Source organism: Mesocricetus auratus, unplaced genomic scaffold (genome assembly GCF_017639785.1).
Source record: "Mesocricetus auratus isolate SY011 unplaced genomic scaffold, BCM_Maur_2.0 Super-Scaffold_100010, whole genome shotgun sequence".
In the NCBI taxonomy this organism is placed as follows: domain Eukaryota; kingdom Metazoa; phylum Chordata; class Mammalia; order Rodentia; family Cricetidae; genus Mesocricetus; species Mesocricetus auratus.
This window is the reverse complement of record NW_024429194.1, coordinates 81,458,200-81,485,204: the sequence shown is the minus strand read 5'-3', so window position 1 is coordinate 81,485,204 and position 27,005 is coordinate 81,458,200. Positions and strand designations below refer to the sequence as shown.

Here is a 27,005-nt window from a genome sequence, read left to right as displayed (position 1 = left end):
AAGCAGCAGGAATGAGGTAAAATGAAATAAAAAAATGGCTGTCTGAGAGAAGAGACCACACAGAGGAGGGGAGAGCCACCACAGGCAGCAGGACAGCCCCGACTACAGAGGGGATGGCCTGGGGTCCCTGAGCGGCCTAGCACCCAGCTTTCCAAGACACCGAGGAGCAGCGACAGGGGATGGGAAAAGACAGCAGCTTTGGGACACATGTGCGTACATGGGTTCACCAAACACCTTTCTGTCACTCAAAGCCCCTCATGCGTCACCCCTCAAGCTGATCATAGGAAATGGGGCCTTTTCACAGAAATAGCAAGTGTGATCCCACCAACTCATGTTGGGTCCTAGCAAGTAGACCCTTGGCCCCAAATTCTGAAATTCCTTTTTCTTAGTTAAAAAAAAAAGATCTTGCTGTTGTTTTTGAACAGGAGAAAAAAACGTATTAGTAATTATCGCATAGAGTAACTACAAGTGTCCAAGCTGTCCTCAGGAACATGGGCCCAGAAGAAGGAGGTGGCTGAGTTTTAATCAGGACTCCATGGAGCAAGCAGGTGATGGGATAGGACCATTGCTGAGGGGGCAGGGACTTCGGGTGGGTGAGGAAGTCCTGAGGAGAACCCACCAGCTCAGGATGAGAAGCGGTCCCAAGCACGCACTCCCCACGCAGGGTGCACGCCTCCACCCTCATGTGCTAGGAAACTCAGTGTCCACATGGCTGTGGACAGTGCCCAGACCTACGAGTGCTCACACAGACTCAGTGAGGCTTCCAAGAGTTCTTCACACTAGGAAATACAGGTGCTTTGGGGACAGGCGATGTCCCCAAGCTGAAGCACGCTGCTGCAGACAATCAATCCCCTGTGTTGAGGATGAGGGCAAGCAGAAACCCCGCTAGGGAGACCCAACCCTAGGGAACTTTGTCCCATGGTACTGAGGGACCCAGGACAAACCCTCACAGAAGCTGCCCTTGGGATGCCTGCCATCCCCATTGGCCTTGTGGGTAATTCCTCTTCTTGTCTCCCTTCTGTTTCCTCCAAGACAGGGGGACCACACAGGGTACCTGCAGGGGCAGTATGGCAGATGCAGTGCCTACTTACCAATGCACGTCCGACCATCCGAGTGTAGGGCGTACTTCTGGTGGCAGCCACACATGGGGCCTGTGTCTGTGTCCTCACAGCTGTGCTGACAGCCTCCATTTCCATAGTTACAGGTTACTAGTTAGTCCCAAAGTGTACACACGTGTGTATAAATAGAACAACAACAGAAACGGTTAGTTTACAGGAATTGGTTGTTTCCTTGGGGGTAGGGTGGGGGAAAGCAAGAACGTGAGGTGGCCAGGGAAGCGTCCTTGGAGGACTGAGGGCAGCAGATACACACCTCTATCCTTGAGGGTACCCCTCCAGCGTGCCAGATAGAAATGGCAGTCTTTAGAAGTGGGCCCAAGAGTGGGCTCTGAGCCTCACATAGCTAATACATGAAGAGAGTGAAGGGTGGGGGGAGAGGCCAGACACACATGGGAGACACTTTAACCCCATCAGTCCCACTGGGACACATGCCTGTTTACACCAAGACATACAGGGCCCACTGTGGGCGAAATGGCAGCCCTTCCTTCCTTCCTTCCTTCCTTCCTTCCTTCCTTCCTTCCTTCCTTCCTTCCTTTTTTTTTGTGGCCCTGGCTATCCTGGAACTCACTCTATAGACCAGGCTGGCCTTGAACTCACAGAGATCCACCTGCTTTTGCCTCCCGAATGCTGGTATTAAAGGCGTGAGCCACCACCGCCCAGCGACATTCATTTTCTTCATTCTTGTACAGCTCTAGCCGTTGCTTGTGTCTTGGCACGTGTGGAGGGATGTTCCCATGGATACTACTTTCTGTGGGTCCTAGTTGCAAGCCATCTCAGCACTGACCGTGGAGCTCAGCAATACCCAGACAGACAGAACTTAAGCAAGTTAATGTCATCTGGGATGTATGCTGAGAACAACCTACATTGTGTGGTTGGTGGTGCCAATGACTGGAGGATCTAGGGCCCTTCAACCCAGACACTCTATAGAAACAGCAGCAACCTGCATCCATGGGAGAGGGACTGAGCAAGAAGGAGCCAGTCTGAAGTAGGAAAATGTTGTTCAAGTTTATTTACATGAAGATGGTCCACTGCCACTGTATAGGTGGAGGGAGACGGCCGGAAGGGGATGAGAATCTGAGTCAGCTCTCTTGTAGAGGCCCTTGGAGACTCTGCTTTATCATGCAATGAGCTGGTGGACAAGATAGCTGCCACCCGAATGCCTAGACAGTATGTCCTCGTGGAGACCTTGACTGGTTGTCCACACTCTATCTACACACATTATTTACTTATGAAACGTCAGTCTGAGGCCAGGCATGGTTAGAGGAGCACCAAATTTGAGATCTGAGAGTTTGGGTTAATTGTGCCCTACTAAGCAGATCCATTCAGACAGCTGGCAAGGGAGGGAAATCACTGGAGGTGAGGATAGGACGAGAATTACTGATGGGCGGGATCTATCTGGCATCTCACATACTGTCTTTAGCAGCCAGGGCTTCTCAGAAGCGTTTTCTCTCTACACAACTTCAGGGAAGTTAGATAGCCCATAGGCTCTCCTCCATGAAGTCTGTCCTTCGCATGTTCAGGGATGTGGTGATAGGCAGCAAGCTGGTGTTCCCCAGGCTCAGGAGCAGGGCCTGCATAGGTCCTAGGTCCTAGGGGATTCTTCTTCCTTCCTTCCTTCCTTCCTTCCTTCCTTCCTTCCTTCCTTCCTTCCTTCCTTTCTTTCTTTCTTTCTTTCTTCTTCCTCTTCCTCTTCCTCTTCTTCTCCTCCTCCTCCTCCTCCTCCTCTTCTTCTTCTTCTTCTTTTCTTCGAACAGAGAATCCTCACATGTCTGCATGGAGCAAGTCTTCCGAGATCATGCTTGCCTATAGCCTGTGCCTGCTCCTGTCCTTGCTTGGCACGAGGGCTGGGAGGGTTGGAGTTAGCCCCATCTGCTTTGAAAGTGGCCAGGTAGCAAGAGTTTTCTCTGAAGTTAAAAGAATCCATCAGTGGGGCCAGGCTAGGGCGTCAGCTATCTCTGTCCTGTCTTGGTGACAGCCAACACGCATATCTTTGCCCTTCCATGGAAAAGACCAGGCAGTAATGAGAAAGACTAGCCCATATTCTGACCATAGCCAGATGCTGTAGAATGTTATCCTTGAACACAACAGCAATTGTCATCTTCATCAGAGCAGATACATGCAATTCTGCCCCAGCTGTGGCCCGAGGTGGTGATAGAATACACAGAACGTGGAAAGTTAACTGATGGAGGGGGAGACCCTGTCTGCAGCTGTGGGGAAGGCATCATCCATGCTGGCATGAGACTTTCTGGTGGCGTGGTTGCCTTGAGGTCACTCATACTTTGCAAATAAGCCCAGTAAACTCATTGGTTTCCCCAAGGTGGACTTGGGTGAACTCATACTCTGGTCTGTCACTATCTAGGGTGGGTAGGCACTTGTTCACATCTCCCTAGGAAAAGTTAACAAAACACTAGGATGAGGAACGTGCCTCCACTCTGGGAGTTGAGTAGATAGCATGGGGGGTTGGAGCACGAGCCCCTGGGGACAGGGACAACAACATGTGCTCATGGGTCCCCAGGGCCTTGGCAACTGTTCAGGGAAGAGGAGCTGAGAGAGTCACAGTGGCTGGGGATGGTGGGCTACTGTCTTCTCTCCAGAATGGAGGAACAGCGGGACACTGAGGCCTTTTATAGTGGAGTCAGTCAACAACCACAGGAGCTCAGGCAGGCTCCTCTGGCATGTGCTTCTACATCACAGTGTGAGGCCAATGAAGCCATGGTTCAGCCGAGTTGGAAGTATTTGCTGAAGTTCCCTCAGTTCTCAGCAAACCCACAACAAACAAAACTCAGCTTGGTGTCCCCATGACCAGTGGGCAGAGCCTGCATCCCCTTGCCTTCGCACAAAGCGGTTGGCAGGGTGTGTTGAGTTTGATGCTCTGAGAGTCTTTGAATATCTTAAGTTTTGTTTCCTTTCCCAATTCTACTCCCACTCATTAGCTGGATGTCCATGATAAGAGGTTGGACTGGGAATGGGTGATATAGACCACGCCTTTAATCCTAGCACTTTGGGAGGCAGAGACATGTTGATCTCTGTGATTTCCAGGTCTGCCTGGTCTACATAGAAAGTTACAGGACATAATGAAACCCTGTCCCCAGGTCCCAAATAAAAAGGGGCCACACTATGTTGAGTCCTGGGGCAGATCTCTTCCAGGCAAGCAAACCAGCCTTGAAATGGTACCTCTGGCCTGCTGCCTTCTACAGACTAGATGTGGGGCTCATGGTTTGTACTCAGCCCTATAGAGGTTATTGACTTCTGCTTTTTAAGTTTTTTTTTTTTTTTTTTTTTGAGATAGGCTCTCCCTGTAGCATAGGCTGGCCTCAAACTGTCTACATAGTTGAGGTTGATTTTGAGCTCCTCCTCCTGTCTCAACCTCCCAAGTGCTAGTACAGGTGTGGACCCCCACACCTGGTTTATGGAGTGCTGGGGATTGAACCCAGGGCTTTGTGCCAGGCAAGTGCTCTTTTACCTGAGCTGTATCCTCACCTGGGTTCTGACCTGTGGACCTGGAAAAATGTCAGCACTGGGTTCGCTCCCTCCCATCCACCTCACCTCCCATCCACTCCCCTTGCTTCTTTGTACTCTTCTATCATCCAGGGCTTCTCAGGCTGAAAGTGCAGCTTTTAGACCTCCATCTCCACTGGAGAGTTTCTGTTCAGGGCTCTACAGATGGCTCAAGCCAGTGCCTGGGGCTGTGCTGATGCTGTCATACCAGGTATAGAAAACCCCATGCTGGGAGGTCATGACCCATCCCTCCAACTTCCCCAATGCTCTCAGCAGACCCTGCCCTCCCCCAACCCCAGGGTGGTGAGATCCCTCCCTGACCAACGTCCAGCGCCCTGGGCCACGAAGCAACGGTAGGAGGCGCATGGGGGGGGGGTCTGACCCATTTGCCTCCGTCTACCTACGTGTGCAGTCCTTCTGGTTTTGGGCAAGGTCAAAGCCGGGCCTGCAGTCACAGGCTACCCCACCTTTGGGCGTCTCCCGGCAGATGTGGGCACAGCCATGGTCTTTGTTCATGCAGTTCATCCCCTCTGGGAAGAGAGACAGACAAGACAGAGGTTGGAGCCCAGCGAGAGCGGAAGAGAGAAGAAAACCTCAGGCTGTAGAGAGATGACTAGTAGTGTCCCGATCCAGTGGTGGGTGTATCAGTCAGCTTCTGCAGGCATCACTCCCAGGTACACCCGCATGTGTGTGCACGCACATACTCAGTCACAGGTGCATGTGTGTGCACGCACATACTCAGTCACAGGTGCATTCTACCACAGTGCTTGGTCCCTGAAGGAACAGGCTAAATGACACAGGCATGGCTCCTGCCGGGCATCACCTTGGAGGGTGAGCCGTGTAGCACTGCCTCCAGTCAGGGCTATTTGGATTCTCACATTAGCTCCAGGATACTATTAGATCCGCTTAGTAAACCATTTCCTCCCCGTTTGCCTGGAGTGGCTGGAACCCCCTTCTGGTGACCCCAGTTGATGTTTATCTTCTTGGTGATTTGTGAGGAGTTTCCAGAATTTATGAGGTCAGGGGTCAAGTGAGAGGTTGTAGGTCACAAGTCCATCAAGAGGCCACAGGCAGATCAAAGGGAAGAGAGCCACTGTGTGCCGCACACCAGCTCTGGAACCTGATGCCACCTCCTTCTGAAAGAGCATGACAAGTGAAGCTGTCTTGGAGAGGGGAAGAAACCCCTGAGGTGGTAATCACATGAGATGCTCTGTCTTCCTCAGGGGCCACACTGGCAGAGAGTGTAATTGTGACCCTGTACATGTTTAAAAGGGTAAGTCTACGGCAGCCATAATACAGACCAAAAATGTCTTGGGCGGGCAGGAGAGAAAGAAAGGGCTATCTAGGGCTGGAGAGATGGCTCAGAGGTTAAGAGCATTGACTGCTGTTCCAGGGGTCCTGAGTTCAATTCCCACCAACCACGTGGTGGCTCACAACCATCTAATATTCAATCTGGTGCCCTCTTCTGGCATGTAGGCAGAAAAGTGTATATGTAATAAATAAATAAATCTTAAAAAAAACAGAAAGGGCTGTCTAAAGTTAGTTCACAGTCAGAAGTGAGCGAAGGCTGCGTTTGCCCAGCACCTGACCTCGCTCTTCATGTCCCCCACCCTTTGGTTAGTTCACTAATTCACGCCACTGTAGAGCTCACCCGCTGACCCGCCACACACAGACAAGGTACCCGGCGCACCCGAGCAAGCGCCACCACCCTCTCCTCTCAGTTTCCAGCAGCACCCGAGCCTGACAGCAGCAGCAGACGTGCGAAGACCACCGTCCAGTGCCCACCCGGAGGGAGCTGACCTGCGGCCACCGCCTACTTCTGTACCAACACCTCAGCTGGTTACCAGCAACCAGGGTTGCTCCTGAGCCAATATGAGCCCACCCTGTACCAGGCACCCAGCTTCATTCACAGAGAACCTGTGAAGCCAGGCGGAGGTGGGCATGAGTCTGGCTTCCCCATAAGCAGTGTGCCTTGGAGACCATTGTTCCATTTCTCCGGGCCTCACCTGTAAACATGCATGAGACCCTCAGCCTTGAGGATTAGGTGTAAACATCCCCTGAAGCCAGAGCCAGGAAGATGCCAGGTGCTTGGCATGCTTTCAACAGGCCTCGGTGGACCCCGGCTTCTGATGGCAGGGCCTGTTCCTGCAGATCTGAGGGAGGCAACTCCCCAGTGGGTCCTGGCTGGTAGAGCACTCTTCAGAGCTTCCGTGGCCATCCAAACCCACTTAGTTTCCTGGGACCCGCTGCCTGTCAAGAGTCTAACTACCAAGTAGCCTCGGGGGCTCAGGATGGGAACTGTCAGTGGGCAGCTCAAAGCCTAGGTCACACTTCACTCCCTGATTAATGCGGCCATGTCTGTGGCTCTCTAGTGTTTCAGCTGTGACTCGGCCTTTGACCCCCGTCCCCATGTACATCCTCTCAAGGTTCACTATCCCACAGTGTGGATCCCTTGGCTTCTTACTGGTTCCTTCCTCTTGTCTTCCATAAATGACTTCTTAAGCCTACCTCTGATTTCATCAATTCTCCTGGCTCCCAGGCTATCCTCCAGGCCACAACGATTTCCCAGAGCTGTCCCACACTGCTCCCAATCAATGCCCTAATACACTTGCTTTATCTTCCTAGGCAAAGAAGAGCCCATGTGTCCTGTTTAGCTCAGCTTGTGTGAGGCAGAGAAAGGATGATTGAGTTTCCATTTCCAGTCAAAGAATTGCAACTTTTGAGAAGCCTTGCACACCATCAGACAGCCAGGAATTCATCTCCACAGAGCTGATGCATACCTGAATCCTGGACCACAGACTCCCAAGCTTTATAAACTGCTACACCTTCTCCTCTGAGGATCTGTTAGTACCAAGTCTTTCCTTTTGAGTGTTCAGACTTCGGTCATGAGTTAAGAGGTCATACCCTGGAGAGGAGAGGCTGTGGGGGAGTGGTCCAGCACCATGGTGACTGCAGCAGCCAATGGTCAGCAGTGTGGCTGCAGAAAGGGAATAGGGAGCCACAGAGCTGATCTCAAGAGTGCAGCCAGAAGAGTCCTAAAATTTCTCTTAGCCTGCTCCACAACTGTGGTGGTGCTGTTGCTACTGCTGCTGCTGCTCTGCTGCTGGTGTGTGTGTGTGTGTGTGCGTGTGTAAGGCCTCTATCCCCCCTGTAATTGTGAGGTGGAGTCAAGGCTCCTGAGCGTAGCCTCCCATCTCAGGCTCCCATACTAAGCCCTCTACAGGGACACTGTAGCCTTGATACTTCTCTGTCAGGATCCAGAGAAGTCTGCTTTCCACAAAGGATGGGGTCAGGCTGAGGACATTAGTGCAGCTGAACTTGGGTCCTTTCTATGTTCCTAACAGTTATAAGCTTTGCTGTATTTAAAAGTAACAGCTTAAAACGTACCATAGGCAATGATTTTTACCAAAAACTATGCTTTCTAAAACAAGGAGAATGTGTGCTCGAGAGGCATGCCCTTGCAGTAAGCATGCAAGGTGCTAGGCACCAGCCACTGCTGTCTCGTGAGTGTGGCTAGCACTCGGGGTTGAAAGCTTCTCCCCAGCCTCTGTGGCCTCTGCCAGGCTGCTCTGGCAGCTTTTGGCTGCAGATGGTTTCCTTCACCAACCTGTGCACGTCTCAAACACGGACCTCAGTCACTCATTCTGAGCCCAAGGCCCAGGGCCCAGCTGGGGTGGCTCAGCACAGCTTCTGTGACTCAGAACTTTAGGCCTTACTTATCTGCCCTCCTGCAGATCTCTGCCTGGACCACGCCTGCTCTGGAGAGGGTTTCAAACCACAAGCTTTCCAGCACACCCCCCTAGGTGTAGGTATGGGAGTCACATGTGCCAACTTCAGAGAAAGCTCATTTGTGTCCCTCCACCGAGGAACTGAAAGAATCTCAGCTGTTCCCGGAAGTCCTGGTTTTCACATGCCTGGTACCCGCCAGCTCAGGCTGCCCGCCAGGTCGAAGCTAATCTGATCTGATCCATCCAAATCCAATTATGCCCTGCAAGCGTGGGCTGAGTGTCTCCTCGGTGCTAGGCCAGGCCGGACGCAATGGTGAGACAAGGCCCTTAGCTGCCACGTGGATCGCCAGGTCTGCAGTAGGACCGCCGCACATGCGACTGTGGCAGCATACCTCACTTCTGAGCCCCAGCCTCACCTGATGGGCAGAATTAGACGGCCCTGGGTTCTGCTTCCAAGATGGGGCAAGTGACAACAAAGCTGTCTTTGGACCTCAACCCATGGAAGGCTGTCAACAGAGGGGTGATGTGCACGCACTAGGGGACCTCTGTCTGCTTTAGAGGGACAGGGTTTCCAGCAGGAACAAGGGAAAATCTGTCAGAGTACAATGAGAGGAAGAGGGAATCAGTTGGAAGGGCAGAGGCTTTTTTTTGGATGCCTTTTATAGCCTCCTCCTCCTCCTCCTAGAATTTTCTGGAAGATGGGATATGCAGACTGAAGCCTTCACCATATTCCATTTGTTCTTGACGAGTCTGAGCAGGGGTTGTGCCTGCTTTACAGACCACTCATGGAAGTAGGTCAGTGTGTTGGAAGTTGTATCTGGCCATACCTGGCTAAGTGCCCCTTTCCATGGCCTTCCCTGGATCCTTTGACAGGCTCCCTGGTGCATTCCTACCAGGGCTTCTCCCCACAAGCCAGCTCTCGGCCTAGGAGATGGTCCCATGTGTGTGGAGACATGATGGCCGCATGCGTGTGCATGCCACATTCCCTCAACACAGGTCTGGCACCCTTGCTCCAGTAAGAGTTGGAATGTGTGTCTCCCAAGGGTCAGTGCTATGACAGCTTCATCAATAATATTACTTCCTGAGTTCTTGTCCCTCAAACACAGAAGAGAACAATGGCCTTGCTCTACCTCTCAACCCACTCCAACTAGGAAAGCTGGGACCTTAGGCGGCTCCCATAGCCTACCAGGGAAAAACAACCCCAGAGAAGCCACAGGAAGGGAGGCACAAGACTGAGCTGGGGAAGAGGCTAATGAGGACCCCTGGGGTGCCTGCCTGGGCTCAAACCAACCTTAGAGGGGTGGGAGCCTGGGTACCAACCACATGCCCTTGCGAGACAGGAGCACTGAGGCACACACAGGCTGATAACTGGGCTAGGGTGAAGGATCATGGGACAACACAGGAGCCAAAAGAGATGGCAGCCGCTCTGCGCTGTCCAGCTCGCTCTGGGTGAGGACAAGAAGAGCCGCTTACTCCACACGGGCATTTTGCACACTAGCTCCCTTGAAGCCCAGGAGGCTGAGTGTTAGGAAAACCACAGCTCCAGCAGTGGGCCTGCCGTGGCTCGTGAGAGGTAGGGGCACTTTCCGCAGGCCTCCACTGGCCACTCTGGTGCTCGCCCGCCAGCGTGGTCCCTAATTGGCAGCTTTGGTCCCTTAAGAGAACACCCCCCCCATCTTCCTCCCTCCCTCCCCTCTGTTTCATTTAGAACACACAGGAGAAAGACATTCTTCCTCCCCTGCCCCCAGGCCTCTCAGGGTCTTGGGTCCCAGCTGGGTATGTGACCAAGCACAGAGGCCTACTCACTGTCCCTCCTGCCTGTGAAGCACCCTACTTCTCCTCCAGGGCTCAGTGACTACCCCCCCCCCCCCCACACCAAAGCCTCACAAGGGCAACCTCTGGGTTCTTTGGGGTATTGATCTGCCCCCTCAGTGGTCATTCTCCACTGAGATGTGGCTGGCCCTTGCTGTGCTGGATGAGACAGGGGAAGGGCTTGCTGTCTGGACAGTTCAGTCTGTCCCGTCACCCAGACTCTGGGAAAGCTGCTTCCAAGAAACGGATCAATCTTCACAGACAGATCAGGGTGTTTTCAGACGATGTGGACAGAGTTACCAAGGAGGATGTGTGGCAGAGGTGGGTAGTGTGATTCCGTGCCTCACTGTAGCCTCCTCTAGGGTGTTCTTAGCACTTGAGAACGCAAAGCCTTGAAACCCTTTTAAGAGTGCTGAAGAGTGCGGGTGGTGGTGGCGCACACCTTTAATCCCAGCACTAGGGTGGCAGAGGCAGGCGGATCTCTGTGAGTTTCAGGTCAACCTGGTCTACAAAGCTATACAGAGAAACCTTATCTCGAAAGACAAAAAACAAAACAAAAAATCGAATGCCGAAGGGCATGAAGAGACGCTATGGGGCTGCTTTCCTGTCAGCCCCGTGGAGAAGTAGGGCCACCTCTTGAAGATCTTCGGCTGGTCACTAGGTGTCACCATAACCAAGTTGAAGCCTCTCCAAGGACCCAGCGGCAGCTTTGGAAGTCTGGCTGGAAGATGGGTTGGCCTCCTGCCCAGTGGGACACGAGTCACTCTCCAGCAAACAGCCACACGGCACACGCAGCTAGCCTGGGTTTCAGATAACTGGTCTTCTAATTGTATGTCCCAAATGTAGCACGGGTCACTTTTACATGTAAAACAGTCAATCCTCTGTGTTTTAACTCACTAACCTTATCCCTTCTCACAGGGTCCCCAAAGGAAGTCACGTGGTGACAGGTTGTCTCATGCCACGATTAGGTGGCCCAAGACCTGATGCAGAAAGACCCCTGACTGCTGGCTGTGGATCTCCATGTCCTCAGAGCATATGTGTTCTGCCAGACCCTTCGAGGACAGCAGGCACTCAAACCATTTGGAGAGCCTCTCTGTGTCCCCAAGGACACTCCCACTATTGAGTCTAATCTAAAGGTGTGTGGTGCTTAGCAAACACGGGCGGGCAGTCATGCGCAGTGTCACGCAGAGGTGGAGTGGGTTGGGTAGGGGTGGAAGGTGGGCTAAGGATCCAATGTTTCCTGGAGAAGCCGGCTTATATGAGCAAGGCTGGGCAAATGAGGCCAAGGGGCTGTTGTACTTGTGATTGATGAACTCCCTCTGGAGTGGTCTGGAGGGGCTGGAAGATCAGCTGACCCGATGGCCGCAGTGTCGGTGTGAGTCCTGGCCGAACCAGAGACCCATGGTGAAGTAGATGCTGGGTGTCCCTGGGTGGCCTCTCCAGGCTGTGCTCTGTTCAGCACAGGAACAGGAAAGCGCTTTATAAACCAAAGCCTCGCAACCCAGACGTCTGAGAAGGCTCTCAGAAGAGCAATGGTCAGAGCAAACAGGAGCCCAGACAGAGGCAGCAGTGTGAGGAGACAGGGACACAGAGTGGCGGGATTTGTGACAAGGATGGGCTGTGGAGATGGAGTTAGAACCCTGTGGGGCGCTGTGGGAGGGTCAAGTGAGGAAAGGCAAGGCCGTGGGCTGGGAGCAGGGAGGGAGGGAGGTCAGCAGCTGGCAGCCCTGACCGGGGCGGAGGGCAGCAAGCCCGGCGAGGCTGGGTTCTCCGTGTCTCAGGGGGCCCGGGCTGCCCGGCACCCTCTGCTCTTGCTCGTCTGTCCACCTCCATGTTTAGGTATATGGTCAAGCTGTCAGACCTGAGTTCAGAGCCTGCCTCTGCTAATTTTCTATAGCCAGCACCCCACATCCCACCAATGGGATAACAGTACCTCACAGATGACACTCAGGAACCATCCAAACCCAGGCCCAGTGCCGGACCCAGTCATCCTTAGCCGTGAAGATTTACGGCTGTATACGATGACACGGTGCTGCGGAGCCCAGGGACGGACCCTTCCCGAGGGACACAGCTTGTGCACACAACCTCATTCTTTCCCTCGAGAACAATTCTGGCATGCGTTTCACTTTCGCAGCAAGAAACCAAGGCCGGCAGACTTATCACTGAGAAGAGACCCGGGGCCAGGTTGGCGGACTGTCCCTTGCGTTGGTACCCTCTGAGCCGTGGCCCACCTTCTACCCTTCACTATCCATTCCTGTAGACCGCGACGGCCCACAGCTCTTCGGAAAGATCCCCTGCCAGCGTTGCGAAGTCAGCCCTATGGTGCCCTTGGCGCCGGCTTCAGGCCAGGCCAGGAGAAGCACATGAAGCTGGCTTACCAGCCAAAGGAGTTGTTTATGGGGTGGGAGGCTCATAAAAAATAATGGCATGGATTTATTGTCCCCGCCTTGAGGGCCATTCCAGACCGCACAGGGCCAGGCTAGGCCTCTTCCAGTAGCACCATAAATCTCCATGCTAAGTGCCAGGGATGTCCGACCTCCTGCCCACCTGGTCTGTCACCGACAAGGAAGTTCAAGGAGCCTGCAACTCTACACGGCCTGTTCCACCCCCATAGTCGGTGATGGGAGGCCTTAAAACGAGGCAGGTTTGACCCTGGGCCCTGCAGGAGCTACGGTGGGGACCCTGGTGTGCCGGCTTGGCTTGCTTCCCAAGATGTGAGAGTCATACATGGAGAGCTGACAGGAGCCCAACAGCCATGTACACTCACAGGATGCTAAGCCATGACTTGGCTGGGGACTCTTGAGAGGGACAGAGGGGCTCTGTCGGTGGGCTTTTTTTGTTGGGATTTGGAAGTGGGAAAGAGAAAGAGTTGGCTATGGTACTAGAGATTTAGACTTCCTCATCTTTAAGTCCTCTCCCCCCCAACACACACACACACACACACACACACACACACACACACACACACACACACACGCACGCACGCACGCACGCACGCACACAGAGCACGGCAGGAGAAGGGAAGCCATTTTTCATCAAGGGCATGGCAGCATTTACCTGAGGTACTTCACAGGGTGGCTGTGAGCACCAGGGCAATCCCCCAGTGGAATGCCACTGTAACGCTTGAGGGACTCTAGAGCTGGGCCCGGCAAGGGTTCGTATGGCTGAGGTGGAATTAGAGAGGCTAAGTGTCCGGTCTGCCTTCAGGACAGGGTTAAATGGAAGCAAGAGAGGCTGAGCTAAGACAAAGATGGGAGAATGAAGGGCCAGCCTGGGGTGAAGGCAGCACCGGGGCCCTGGATGGAGTCAGAGTTGGGATATTAGCTCAGAGGCTGCGGTGGGGGCAATTCCTGACCCAAACTCCTATACTCCGAACCCCTCAGGGGGCCTGGCAGCTCCCAGCCTGACGCCACTGTGAGCTTGGGCACTGTGCTCAGATCCCAGAAGCGGCGTGAGCTTGGCTTTTCTCACCACTCTGACCATGGGCAACTCAGGTGGGTATGCGGACAGGGCCTTGCTTCCGCGCCTCAGGAGGCTGGATACTGGTTAGAAGGAGACACTTTATTTCTCATCCTGGCAGGTGGGAAGCATGTGGTGTCCAATTCTAAACTCACACTGAAACGGAATCCCAGATACAGCAGTATAAGAAGCGGGACCCTTGTGAATAATTAGGCTGGTAGGTCTCAGGAGTGAGGCTAATGTCCTTATAAACAGCTACACTCAGGGCTGGAGAGATGGCTCAGGGATTAAGAGCACTGGCTGCTCTTCCAGAGGAACTGGGTCCAATTCCCAGCACCCACATGGCAGCTCACGACTGTCTGTAACTCCAGTTCCAGGGGATTCAACACCCTCACACAGACATGCATTCAAGCAAAACACCAATGCACATAAAATAAAAATAAATTATAAAAAAGGTGCAAGCAATAGCTAGGCCCTTTGCCCCCTGCCTTTTGCTACATCTGAGCACAGCAGAGGCGAGCTCTGTGAAGCAGAGAAGTCCTCACCAGACATGGAACATTCTGGAGCCTAGTCCTTCGAATTCATAGCCCCCAGAACAGAACAGAAATAGCCCTGAGCAGTTATAACAGCAAGAAGGGACCAAAACAGCTCACAGTCTTCTCTGCTATGGACAGACTGAGTGAGCAAAGGAGGGGTGAGCTCTCTCCAGCTCCCCCCACCCCACGCCCCGTACGCGTAATGCCTCGCCTCTGTGCCTGGTCTTGGATCTGCTTCTCCTGCAGCCTGTGGTTTGCGGAGGATGTACCCAGGTAAAAGAGGCGGGGCGGGGGGGCTCTTAAGTGTCACACACAGAGGCAGGACGGAGCAACTAGGGTGTGGGGTCACTAAAGATGACAAGCAGAGTCTTGCTGTCTCTGCCCCCTGAGAACCCACACAGGGGGGGTCTGAGTCTCCACATTGTCCTAGGATCCTGACCTTCAGTGAGATCCCACAGTCTCAAGGCTTCCCTCCTTCATTCAGAACTTTTCAGACCTCAGCAGAGGCTGGGCCTGAACCAGCCACTCAGGGGAGGGAGGACACTGTACACGCCATTCTTGAAGACCCTTAATCACACACCAAATCAGATTCTTACGGGACTTGGCATTTTCAGCTTCTAAAAATGTAGGAAATCGGCCATATCTGGGGAAAAAAAGGTAGGCTGACCCTGTCACTCAGACACTACTGATGCCCAGGTTTCTGGGCTGTAAAGAGAACAAAACTCGGCCTTGTTCAGAAGTGCCCGCCACTGAAATATTCAGCACCTATGTGACGTGAGTAACAGGCCAGTCCGAAGTGCAAACCTGAGGGAGGCAGGCTCTCCCCGGGGTGTGCTGGCCCCATCTTATGCCTCAGCCACCCGGCTTGTTACCTCCCCCTCAGTATCCCGTCACTTCCCCATCAGTCGCCCACCTGTCACCACTTCCTCAGCCATTCTCCCGTCACGTTCCCCTCAGACACCCTGTCACATTTCCCGCCACCGTCTTCCTGTCACACACCCCTCAGCCTTTCTTCTACCAACTTCCCTCAGCTACTCGTATATCCCCCTGTCACGTTTCCCTCAGACATGTTCCTGTCACCTTCTCTTCTTCTATTGTCACCTCCTCTCACTACTCTCCTGTCGCCTTCTCCTCAGCTCTCCTGCTATTGTCTCCACGATGTCTGTCACTTTCCCATCTTGTCTCCTCTCCCTAACTCAGCCATTTTCTTGTCACCTTCCCCATTAGTCACCTTGTCACTTTCTCCTCAGCCATCTTCCTGTCACTTCCTCAGCCATCTTCCTGTCACTTCCTGATGAATCATCCTCTGTTAACTCTCTCCACCTGCCTCTTGCCACCCCCCCCATCTCCCCATCACCTTTCCCTCAGCGGCCCTCAGACAGCCTGCCAGCTCCCCCTCAGCCACCTTCCTGTCGTGTTCCCCTTAGCCCCTCCATCCCCCCACCATGTTTTTTTTTTTTCTGTCACCTTTCCTTCTGCCACTTTCCTGTCAGGCACCCTGTCACACCCTTTCCCCAGTCATTTCCCTTTCACCTTCCCCTCGATTCCCCTCGGAGACCATCACTTCTCCCTCGGCCATCCTGTCAACATCCTCTCAACTACCCCCCCCCCGCCACCTTCCCCAAGCCGTTCATGCACCTGTGGGATGTCTGGGAGTGTGACAGCCCAGCTCCTGCTTGCTTCATCTCCATGGCCTACTCAAGATGGATGGTGATCTTCCCCTAGAAACATGGCTCCTACGTCCACCTCTCAAGACCGAGTTAGCAAAGATCCAAACTCCCGTTAAACACAGCTTCTTGCCTCCCTTCCTTCTGCCAGGTCGGAGGGTGGGGCTGCACCCTCTCTTTGGGCTCCTAGGGCCACGCTCTCCAACAGGCAACGAAGCCGGGATCTTAGGTGGTAAAGGACACTGGGGCGTGGCAAGAGACCATGCTGGATGATGGAGCTGCTGCTGCTGCTGGACCTCACAGGGTGGAGACGGGCGAAGGCCCCTGGGGCGAGGGAGGCCGTGGACTCACAGGCCAGACCAGGCTGGCAGCAACTCAAAAGTGGTCATGCAAGGAAGAGTCAGGCCCAGGGCAGGGCGAGAGCAGTGCCCTCCGGTGAGGCTGCAGGGTGCACACATTAGGCGAAACACTGGTACCCGCTCTACCAGGCTCCTCTTGATCAGACGGCACTGGAGGACAGGGTGTCTGAGGACCCTCCTTGACACTCTTCCAGAAAACGGCGGAGAAAGCCGTGTAACACCACAGATAGCCAGGGGTTCTGAGGCTTTATCTTCAGAGCACCACGCTAGGCTGTTTCGCAGGCTCGGCTGCTGTTGGTCCGAGGCCAGATGACCCTGCTAGCCCTTTGTTGTCTCATTTCCACACACTCCTGCTCTCCCCAGCCTCCTTCCTTACCCCACCCATACCTGGTAGGTCCTCAGTCCGTGCATGACTGCTAATCCCTTCTCTAGTTAGCTACCATCTCTGAGAGGCTTCTCCTCTGAGAGGCTTCTCCCCATAGGTCCCCAGGGCCAGACTAACCTCAGTGCCCTCAGACCACGTGCCAACCAACCAGCACATCACACCCACGCCTGCCTGCACACATCCAGCTACCACAGTTCCAACACTGACTGCTAGCATGCTGGGTAATTAAATGATTCCTCTCTTGTAATCTCCATTGCTTCTTCCCTAAAAGGGAAGGGGGAAACCATGGGTGAAACGCCAAGGTGGCAGTCATGACTTGAACTCAGACCCCTTGGGTTCTAGTCTTGTCACTACTCCAAAGGGCCAGGTCCCTTGGACCTGGTATTTACATGCGTCTGAGCTTCCAACCCCTGTCTGTGCAATGGAGTGACTAGGCCCAAGGGCTTAGCACTGGCAGTGCCATCTCAAGGCTAAGGAGAAAGGAAGGAGCACTGGAGTCTGTCTTGGTTTCCCTGGACGACCTGGTAAACACCCACCTCTCTGCTACGTTACAGTAGTGATTCCTTCCATTCTTAAAAGCGCACAGGCTTGGAACTAAACGACAAGAGTCCTTCCTTCTAAGTCATTCTTTTGGTGTGTCAGTGCCTGGCAGAGAGTATAGCCCCTCCCCGTTTCCTCCCCCCTCCCCTCTTCTTCCTCCCCTCCCCCTCCCCCTCCTCTTTCTCTTCTGGTTTTTTGACACAGGATTTCTCCATGTAGCACTGTAGCCCAGGTTGGCCTAGAGCTCACAAAGATCTGCCGCCTCTGCCTCCTGAGTGCTGGGATTAAAGGCGCATGCCACCACCATTGTCTGGCAAGTATAGCTGTTCTCAAAAGACAAAATCTTCTTCATTTTGTGTGTGTGTGTACATGCCACAACATATGTGTGAAGGTCAAAGGCCAACTTGTGGGAGTCTGTTCTCTCCTTCCTCCGTGGGTCCCAGGAGTCTGTCTCAGGTTATCAGATGGACTCCGTGGTAGGAACCTTTACCTGCTGAGCTATTTTGCTGGCTCCACATGCAAATTCTTGATGGTGGTGTTGATTTGAATCTGCACTAACCAAAAGGCATAGAGAAACACACACACACACACACACACACACACACACACACACACACACACTGTCAGTGTTCACTTCCTGGCTTGGTAATTATACTCTAAGATGCTGCCTTTGGGGAAAACTGGGTGGAGGGTATCTACCTCCACCTCTCTTTAACATTTTTTTAAAGCTTTTATGTCCTATGAATCTAGAATGATTTCAAAACAAAAAGTTTTAAAAATCCCTATTATTTCCCTACTATTTCATCTCAAGTTATATTGGGGGTACTTACTCTTCCAAAGTTCCAGATAAACAGATTCCCAAATGCTTCTGGTGTGGTTTAATAAACACAACCAAGTGTAGTTTAAACCAAGGTCATTTTCACACAACCTGACCCTCCTGGACACAACTGTATCCAGAATCTGTAAGCCTGGTCAATGGCGATTCCAGAGCTCACCGTGCCCCTCAGACTCTGACCTGGACTCTTACTGACTGAAATCATGGCTGCTGACCCTTGGAGCTAGACCTGCTGCATGTCACTGGCATGTGACAGCCAACAGCAGCAGCATCAGTGCCTAGGTATTGGTCACTCGATACCTAGAGGTTTGGAAACATTCATCTTGTGGACAAATAGAAATCCATGCTTTCTGTCTGTAGTAGGGGTGGTTTTCTGTATAGCTGAGTTCATAGAAAAAAACCGCAAACTGTAGAGGTAAGCGGGGAAGGCCAGCTCAGGCTAAAAGAGGAGGGACGTGTTATGAGACAGTTCAGAGAAATCCTGCCACAAAATGGTTTTGGAGGCACAAACACTGCAGGTAGTGTCAGGTGGGGATTGGTGTCTGCTACACCAGGACTCCTCCTGAGAACTAGGGACCTGGGCCAGCCATTGAGAAGGACTCCTTGAACCTTCTCCACCTGCATGGCCTGCTCTCTGCACCAGCCGGAAGTCAGGATCCCAGGCCATGAGTGGCAGAGACTCTCCCTCAATGACACTGGCAACTTGTGCAAGTTTCCTGACTCTTCAGAGTTCAAACTTCAAACGGGCCACTGCAAGGATGCAGAGGGTGAACAGGGACATTTACACAGTGAGCACACACGTCACATATGCTGTGTCTTGTGGACTGGTGGCCCCGAGTCCTAGGTGAGTGCCAGGGACAGGAAACACCAAGGTCCTCTGTACTCATTGACACAAGTGCCTCAGCACGCACAGAAGACCCTCAGCCAGATGTGGAATGTCTTTAGGTCGGCTCCGTGCCCTTGCTGGGGAATGGCAGCTCATGAGTCTGGAATGCAGACTGTCCTGTGGCTGGATCTGGTGTATATCTCAAGGATGTAAGGCGTGTCCACCCTTTCTGTGGTGTGGCCCTTTCATCTGGGTGGGGTCTACAGGTATGAGCCTCTGAATCTACCTCTCCATCCATGCCCAGCACAGACTTCGCTCCCTCCATATTCACAACCCGTGACCTGAGGACATATCCACAGAGCCTGCCCACCCTACCCACCACTTCCAGTGCGGCCTAGCCCTGCCCAGACCTGCCTTCCTCAGCTTTCCTTTCCTAACGCTCTGTCCCTTACAAAGGCTCGAGTTTGCCCTGGAACTTAGAGTTGTGATGAACAGTGCCCCTGTCCCTAATACCTCCCTAGCTGCAAGGAATTACAGCCCCTGTCACACTCATAGAGAACAAGGATTCCAAAGGGCCTTGGGAGCCAGGTAAAGTAGGGCCAGCTGCAGTGTGGTGACCCTGGAGGCTGAGGCTACCCATCACTGGAGTCTGTGAGTTTGAAGCAAACCTGGACATCATATCAGAGAGCCATCTCAAACTAAATAAAAGGAGGGGGGCTGCTCTGGTGCTAGGCTTGGCTGCATGAAGCTCCTGAATCCCCCCCCACTGTGAGCTTGTGTTGCTTCCTATAACACAGTGTTTCCTTCCATTTTGCTGCCATCAGCCCCTGCCAAGGCTGGCCCACAGCAGGTGTCTAGTGAGACTCTAAGCACAGCTCTGAGGACAGTTTGCTGCACAAGAGGCAGGTGCACCTCAGCCTCCCACCCCAGTGGCCATCAGGGGTGGTCAGGACCACAATGCTCACAATTACGTTGCCATAACCAATGAGGTGACCATGGCTATGATGGCTCTATTGGTCACCCCTCAGGTGAGAAAAACAAATCATCAGAATCCCCAAGACACTTATCCCAGCTCAGAGTCATAGAGGGTTTCCCCGTCAATCTTATTTTTGACTGAAAAAAAAAATCACATGGCCGTCACATAGGATCTGAGGCACCCGGCTTGTGAACAACTGACTGAATCAGTAAGTACAGAAATGAGAGGGTAACCTTTCTCTCACAGCTTGGAGTCCTTGGCCTTCAGAGGCTCTTCCAGATCCAGCCACCACTGGTTAGACTGGAGGAAATAAGGCTTCCCCGAGGAAAAGGGAAAATCATTCAGGAAGATGTATCTCCTTGGAACCAGGACTTGATACACTTGAAGGATTGGAAGGTGGAGAGGTAGAAAGCCCAGTGTGCTAGCCTCTGGGTAGCCAGGCGTGTGGCTGGCCTACTGTGGCAGAGGCTGTGTTGAGTCTGGAGTGATCCCTGAGCTGAAGAGCAGCAGAGGAGTCATTAGCACTTGGGCAGGAGGTTGAGCAGTGCTGGGCCTGTGGGCTGTCAGGGCACCAAAGAGAGTACTAGGAAGTACTAAGCAGAGGGACAGATTTCAACAGCCGCAGGGTCCCTTCCCACCCAGTGTAGCCTGACCATTGCCCTGTGTCAGGTCAAGCCATGCCAGAGTTCTGGGGACCAGAAGGAATTAACTGTCACACCCCTAGGGCAGATTTTACACTTGGGTGGTCAAAGCATTTTCCCTAAGGGCTATTTTTTTTAAATAGTCAAAGGACCTAAGGGGCAGAAGTGACAGCAGAGGCCCCAGGGCATCTGAAGCCAAGAACCTAATGGCTCCCAGTCCAGCCTGGGCCTGATCCATGAGCCTCAGGCGAGGGTTTATGCTGGCGCCTGTGAAGCCGGGCTACTCAGAAGTGCTGAGCTGTGGAGAGGCCTCCTTTCTGGGCCAGGAGCCCAGACTGACCTTGGCCTGCCCCTCACATGCATCTAATCAAAACCAGTCTGTGCTTTGGGTGGGTGGGTAGGGGAGTCCAGAGATCTGGAGAGGAATTAGCCAGTCAGGTGACATGAGGAATCCATCTGCTTCCCAGGAGCCGAAGATTCAGAGGTCACCTGGGAGGCAAGGGGCTCTATCCGAGCACTTCCGGGCAGGCTCTGAGTTCTGAGCAGTTAAGGTTAATCGCTGTGACTGAGGCCATAGTGGGCACTTGTGACAACCACAGACTATGTGTGCCTCAGGAGGTAGGCTACCTGCCTGCCCAGCACCCTGTGTCCTGTCTTCCCTGAGGCAACGTGCAACTTTCCTCCAATTTGGAAGCATGGACAGTGCTGCTGTTTGCCCTGCAAGATGGGCTTCAAGAAGTTCCCCATGGGATTTTTAGATTGGCTGCACGGCCCAGATTTAAAAATGCAGAGATTCCACTCAAAATTCCCAAAAGGAAAAGGACCCTCTTTCATCCACAGACTGGGGATGAAGTACTACACCTGCATTTTGTTTTTTGTTTTTCTGAGACAGAGTTTCTCTGTATTGTTTTGGAGCCTATCCTGGAACTCGCTCGGTAGACCAGGCTGGTGTCGAACTCACAGAGACTACACCTGCATCTTGACCAAATCCGAATTCCTAGTTTTGTAAAAATCCAGGGGAGCTTTTGGGTCGGGGGGACTGTGCTCAAGGCTATTTATTGCCCAGTACCAGCCAGCACTCAAGCCTTTCACCTCCAGTCTCTAGAGTTCCTAAGTTCTCCTAAAAATTATCTGCTGCCGCCCCCGCCCCCAAGCGCCCGTATTCTATGACTACTCTCTTCAGGACGTACAAACCCCTCGCCACCCCCCCCCATCCCTACCATGACCGCGCACTCAGCTCCCCTGCTGGGCTCTTCTCCTTTGGCCTCTGCCACCCAGTCTTGGCTCCTGAGCTTCCAGGCTTTGTACACACGCTGCTCTTGAACTAACTGCCTCAGACTTCCACACGGCTCTTTTTCTTCGTTTGATTTCAGTACAGCCGTGGCTTCCACACGGAGGCCTTCAGCTGCGGCCACTGTCCCACCACCCCCGTTTCTTCTCTGACAGGCCTGATTACCTGAAACAGAAACACCACAGCGGGCACGCCTGGGCTCCAATCCCAACTTTGCTTCCCTAACATGGCCTCCTCCCTTGTCGGCGGAGCCACACCCAGTCTCCCGTGAACGCTCTGTGGTGGTGGCCTTCAGGCCCGTGCCCTGGCGGCAGCTCCCGGCTCACCCCAGGCTGCTACCTCCCCGCACCCAGCTCCCGTGGTGAACACAGAAGTTTGTAACCTCTCGGGCCGGCAGATCCCCAGAAGGCAGAATGGGCCAGCCACAGCTGTCCTCTGGCATCCTGCTGCGGGTCCTTCCTCCTCACACACTGGACTAGAGGCGTGGCTCCACCACAGCACGTGCTGGTGGAGACAAAAGCTCCTGGAGGGTGACGGGAAGCCACTCTCAGAAATTCCCTCAGCATAGGCAGGACCCAAGGCCTTGTCACATGCATTTCCTTTCTGGCTCACGAACCTGCTTCTTATGACCCCTGTGGGCTCAGCTCCTCATTTACATCTCCTGCCTCCACCTTGAACCACTCTGCCCAAGTGGCAACCAGAGCTAGGCAGTTTTTAGGAGCAAGATGGGCACCCGTCTTCCAGAGGCCACCTGTGTGTGGCGGCTCTAGTGTTTGCAGCAAGCGTCTAGGAAACATTGAGTTTGGCCTTCATGTCCTTCTGGGGACACTGTAGTGCCCAGGGGTCAGTGTACCAGACATGCCTGTGAGGAAATTGCCAAAATAAACCCAGGCAATCTAAGAATCTACAAGAATATTTCTGGTTTACTGCCCCAATATATTTCAAATGTATTTTTTGCTTTTTATTTTCCCAGGAATCAGTTTCTAGCAGAAACCACACACGGTGTCCCAGAATTCCATTCCACAATCTCTGGCAGCCCCACCGAACACCGGCAGGTCACACTGGTTTCTCCTTCTAGCTTCATACACGCATTGGCCCAATGCCATGGCCCCTATCATGCGAACGAGGAGGCTGAGACTTCAGGTATACAGAGAGCTTGCTGAAGAGCGGCCCCAGTCAGGGTTGGAGGAGCTGGGTTCATACCTGGGCTCAACGGCACGAGCCTTCTTTCTCCTTGTCTTTCACTGGCAAATCTCCAGCTCTCCTTCTTTGTCAAAGGCCAGGCTTGGAGAAGGGACAGCAGGCTGTTCTTTCTAACTTCACATCCCCAGCCTTGACTATTCAGGACAGCCTGGTCCCAGAAACCTTGGTTCTTGGCACTGTTTCTCTAGGCCTCTCTGCAGTCGTACACAGACCTGCTTTGGGATCTGGGGCTTGCACAGCAGCTGATGGTCCTATGTCTTTGTGACTGATGTTCACGTGGCCCAGGTCCCACACATGTGTTGTTGAGCCAGGTTTCATACATGTGTTGGCTTCTGACCAACTCTGCCCTACCTCACAGCCCTACTGTTGTAGGCCCAAGCTTCAAAAAGCTCCAGGATTGGACCATCAGTGCCCTGACTGAAGAACCTTCACTTGCTGGGCTTGGCTGGTGACTAGCTTTGTCTCAGTCCACTTCAGCCTGCTGAGGCACCCCATCCCACCTGGCCTCCAGGGGCAGCAAGGCTCTCAAGAGCAAGGTCCCTCAGCAGGTTGGTAACCCAGGAACATGCAGTGGATAATCACTGGTACTAGAGGCTCATGGAAACATAAGGTGACACCATTGTTTCTCAAAGGGTCTGGGGAACATGGGATCCCAGCCTTCCTGGCCACAGCCAGTCTCCCACAGAAAGGAAGACAACTTCTTTGGTTGTGACCCCACCACATACAGACAGGAGAAATACCAAGAGTTGGCAGAGGAAAGGAACCAGAAAGATTTCTACAAAGAACCAACACTGGTTGCACAGGCTAGCCACTGAGGTCACCACTGAACCCCCTACCCTGACCCTGAGGGATTTCACGTGTGGAGAGAGCCGCCTGTTTCCGCAGGGTTGGAAAGCACAGCTGGTCACCACAGGATGTACTTACCATTGGAGCGGTGTATGCAGGTGTGTTGGTTGTCACTGAGAAAAAAGCCACTGTGGCACTGACACTCATAGCTGCCCATGGCATTGACACAGATCTGCTGGCAGCCACCATTGTTGTCTTGACACTCATCCACATCTGTGAGAAGAGGGAGGAAGGGGAGAAGAGATGTTACACTGGGAGCTAGTGGGTCACAGACACAATCAATTCTCCATCAGTTAATGAAGGGTCTCCACAGAGATGCTATACAGTGGAGACACTGCATGGGGTCACTCCGTGGCATTGTGCCGTGGCGGTGCTGCACGAGGGTACTCCGTGTCATCACGCTTTGGAGATGCTGGGGTAGCCCATGGTACCATGCTATGACGGTGCTGCATGGGGGTACTCTGTGGCATCACGCTCTGGAGATGCTGGGGTAGCCCATGGTACCATGCTATGACGGTGCTGCATGGGGGTACTCCAGAGGTAGTTCATTGTACTCTTCTCCCCAGTATGACGGTGCAGACTGAAATGTCTCCCTAACACACAGAGCTCGGCTACCCACAGCCTGCCATTCCCCACTTCTTAACCCACCTCAGGTTTACAGCTGGAAGCCCAAGACCCTGGAGCCCTGAGTGGGAGGCTGGAGGCCAGGGCAGCCTGCGCCACCCTGAAGGTCTCATCTTGGCAGATTGATTCCAAACGCCTGGAGGGTGGAGGAAGATTTGAAAAGACCCTGACCTCTGGCTGCCAGAACTGCCGGGGAAGGCTGCCAAGAGGTCTTTCCCACTCTGCGGGAGGCACCGGCTCAGGGCCGAAGCTCACTTGTGACCAGAGACCGCTGGTACAAAGGGTGTGACTGGCTGAAAGGGTCTTTATGGAGCTCTGGTCCTGGGCAGAACAGCATGTTTCAATTACCAGAGTCATAACCCCCTACTCTGTCGGTTTGTTTAATGAAAGAAGGGCTTCTTAAACCTTAATGTTCCATGGCTGTATTGTCATTTTAATAGGCAAATACATAAAACCACAAAGCAATGTGAGCACGGAGCTACTGGCAGTGCCCAGCCAATCCCCAGCCTCCAACACACACACACACACACACACACACACACACACACACACACACACGCACGCACGCACGCACGCACGCACGCGCACGCACGCACGTACACACACACTTCCTTTTCACTCATATGTGCCCATACACTTTGGCACTGAAATTTTTCTATGCTTTTTAACACAGGCGTCTTTTGCTGTTGAGGCCAAAAGGACGTGAGGCAAGACGTAGAGGCAGGTGATGACCTGCACTGAACTGGGGACAGCTTGGCTCCACGGTGCTGTCAGCTGGGTCCTATTTAGGCTGGAGGACTGCAGACCACTTTACCACCCAGGAGACTGTGCGGCTGCCTTTGAGGCCCACAGCGTGCAGCATCATTATTCTCTGGCAAGCTCAAATGTCAGCCGTGTGGCTGTCAGAGGAGGGAAACAGAGCTCTCAACTCTAAAAGCCACCTAAGGTTCCTGCTCACATGTAAAGGTGGCCCTTGCTGAGAGGAACAGCGGGACCAGAGGCTGACCTGCGGGGTGTGGGGTGGGGGGCTGGGGGAGTTAGGGTGGGGGCATTACTAATTCTCTGAATAGCCTTCTCCACAGTCTCGTTGATGGCTCCCTGCTGGCCCAGTACCTTTGCTCAGTGAACCCCAAAGTGCACGGAGTGGCTACCTCCCCCTCCATGTTGCAGGAGGGTCTGCACTGGTCACCTCAGCAACAGGAAGCCAGCCTCCTGGGTGCTTACTGTGGACTAAGGGGCCTCACTAGAGCCTCAGCAGCTCATGTGATAGGGTGTATTACTAACTGCATTTCATCCGTGGGACTCTGACAGAGAGCTGAAGTGGCCTGGGTGACCCACACAGTAGGTCAGAGTGAAGAGGCAGAACCCCAGAATAAGAGCCCGCAGACACCTTGCTTGGCTGGCTGTGCCCACAATGTATTCAGACCAGTTACGAAGAACCCGGTCTCTCCTGAGCTTTAGTCTGGGATCAGCTTAAACACACACCCCTGAGACTCATAAGACATGATCTGCAAGCAATGTGGACAGAGAGTGATTCTGTCTCTGGGGTGAGTCCTGTCTCTGACCCAAGTGCACTGAGAGAGGTAGGCACCTGTGCCTCTGTCTTAGCACACAGCTGACGGTAAGTCCTGACCCTGGGATGCAGCTATGCCATCCATTACTGCCTCTCTTCTCCTGGCTCCCAGAATCCAGTCCAAGCCAAATCTCCGTTGCAAGACAAACGAAGAGGATATGGACCCTCCAATGCCAGTTTCATGGGGCAGAAATGCTGCCTTGGCCTGAGTGCCACCCATCTGCAGCCATCTGGCCTGGCCCAGCTCTGCACCTCCCCAAAAGCTAGGAACCAGGGCAGTTGACATAAGGCATCCACAGCCCCTCAGTGATCTGACAGGGTGGCTTGCTGTTGGGACAGGGCTGTTTATACTAGCAGGGAACAATGACTCGCCAACACTGATGAATAATTTGAAACAAATGCAGGGCCATGTAAACATGTCTTTCCCTTGCTCCCAAATGATAAAACCCCAAGATTAAGCAGGCAGGAGAAGAAAGCTGTCCCTCTGCACTCTTCTCCACCGTGTCCAAACAGGGCTCCACATCCTACCCGAGAGGGGTAGAAAGTCCTGGGGACACTGAATCCCTATACAGCCCGAGGCCACACTCATGTCTCTTCTATAGACACTCTGCATTTCAAGCTCTCAAACAAGACTCTCGGGGGCTGGGGAACGATCAGCTGGTGTAGTTAGGATCATGAGAAGTCTGCCCACCACCTAGGCCAGATGGAGGTCACCTGGCAGAGCACGGCGGAGAAACAGACCCTTGGCTGTTCCTCGGAGTCAGCCGGCACACTGTGACCCAGCACAGGGTATATTGTACTATGAGAGGCACCTTTAGGGTCAGAAGGGAGTCCATACCAGGCACTGGGTTCTCTGAGGTCTGCTCTGCCTTTCCCTCAGTGCGTGGGCACTACTGGGCCTTGTCTCCAGGAAGCGTGGCAGGGACTGCAGACTGTCCTCCAAGAAGCCTCTTGGAGCATTGGGTACAAGCAGGCTTTCCCCTCTCCCTATGGAACCAAGATTGTTCTTACTGATGAACTGTGTGTGTGGATTCTCCCCCCCAAAAAAACCAGAGACAACATGATGCTTGATGCTAGTTCCAGCCCCA

At 53.3% G+C, this 27,005-nt stretch overlaps 1 protein-coding gene across 2 annotated transcripts in view; it reads right to left on the bottom strand.

The window, feature by feature from the left end:
* Window positions 1–27,005, bottom strand: part of Scube1 (signal peptide, CUB domain and EGF like domain containing 1) — a 122,911-nt gene that overhangs the window by 51,840 nt on the left and 44,066 nt on the right. For both annotated transcript variants that reach the window (XM_040754072.1, XM_040754073.1), the window contains exons 4-6: window positions 23,799–23,933; window positions 5,021–5,146; window positions 1,092–1,208 (exon numbers count right to left, since the gene is read on the bottom strand). In XM_040754072.1, the coding sequence (XP_040610006.1) occupies window positions 1,092–1,208; window positions 5,021–5,146; window positions 23,799–23,933 (378 nt within the window). The remainder of the gene's footprint in view (window positions 1–1,091; window positions 1,209–5,020; window positions 5,147–23,798; window positions 23,934–27,005) is intronic.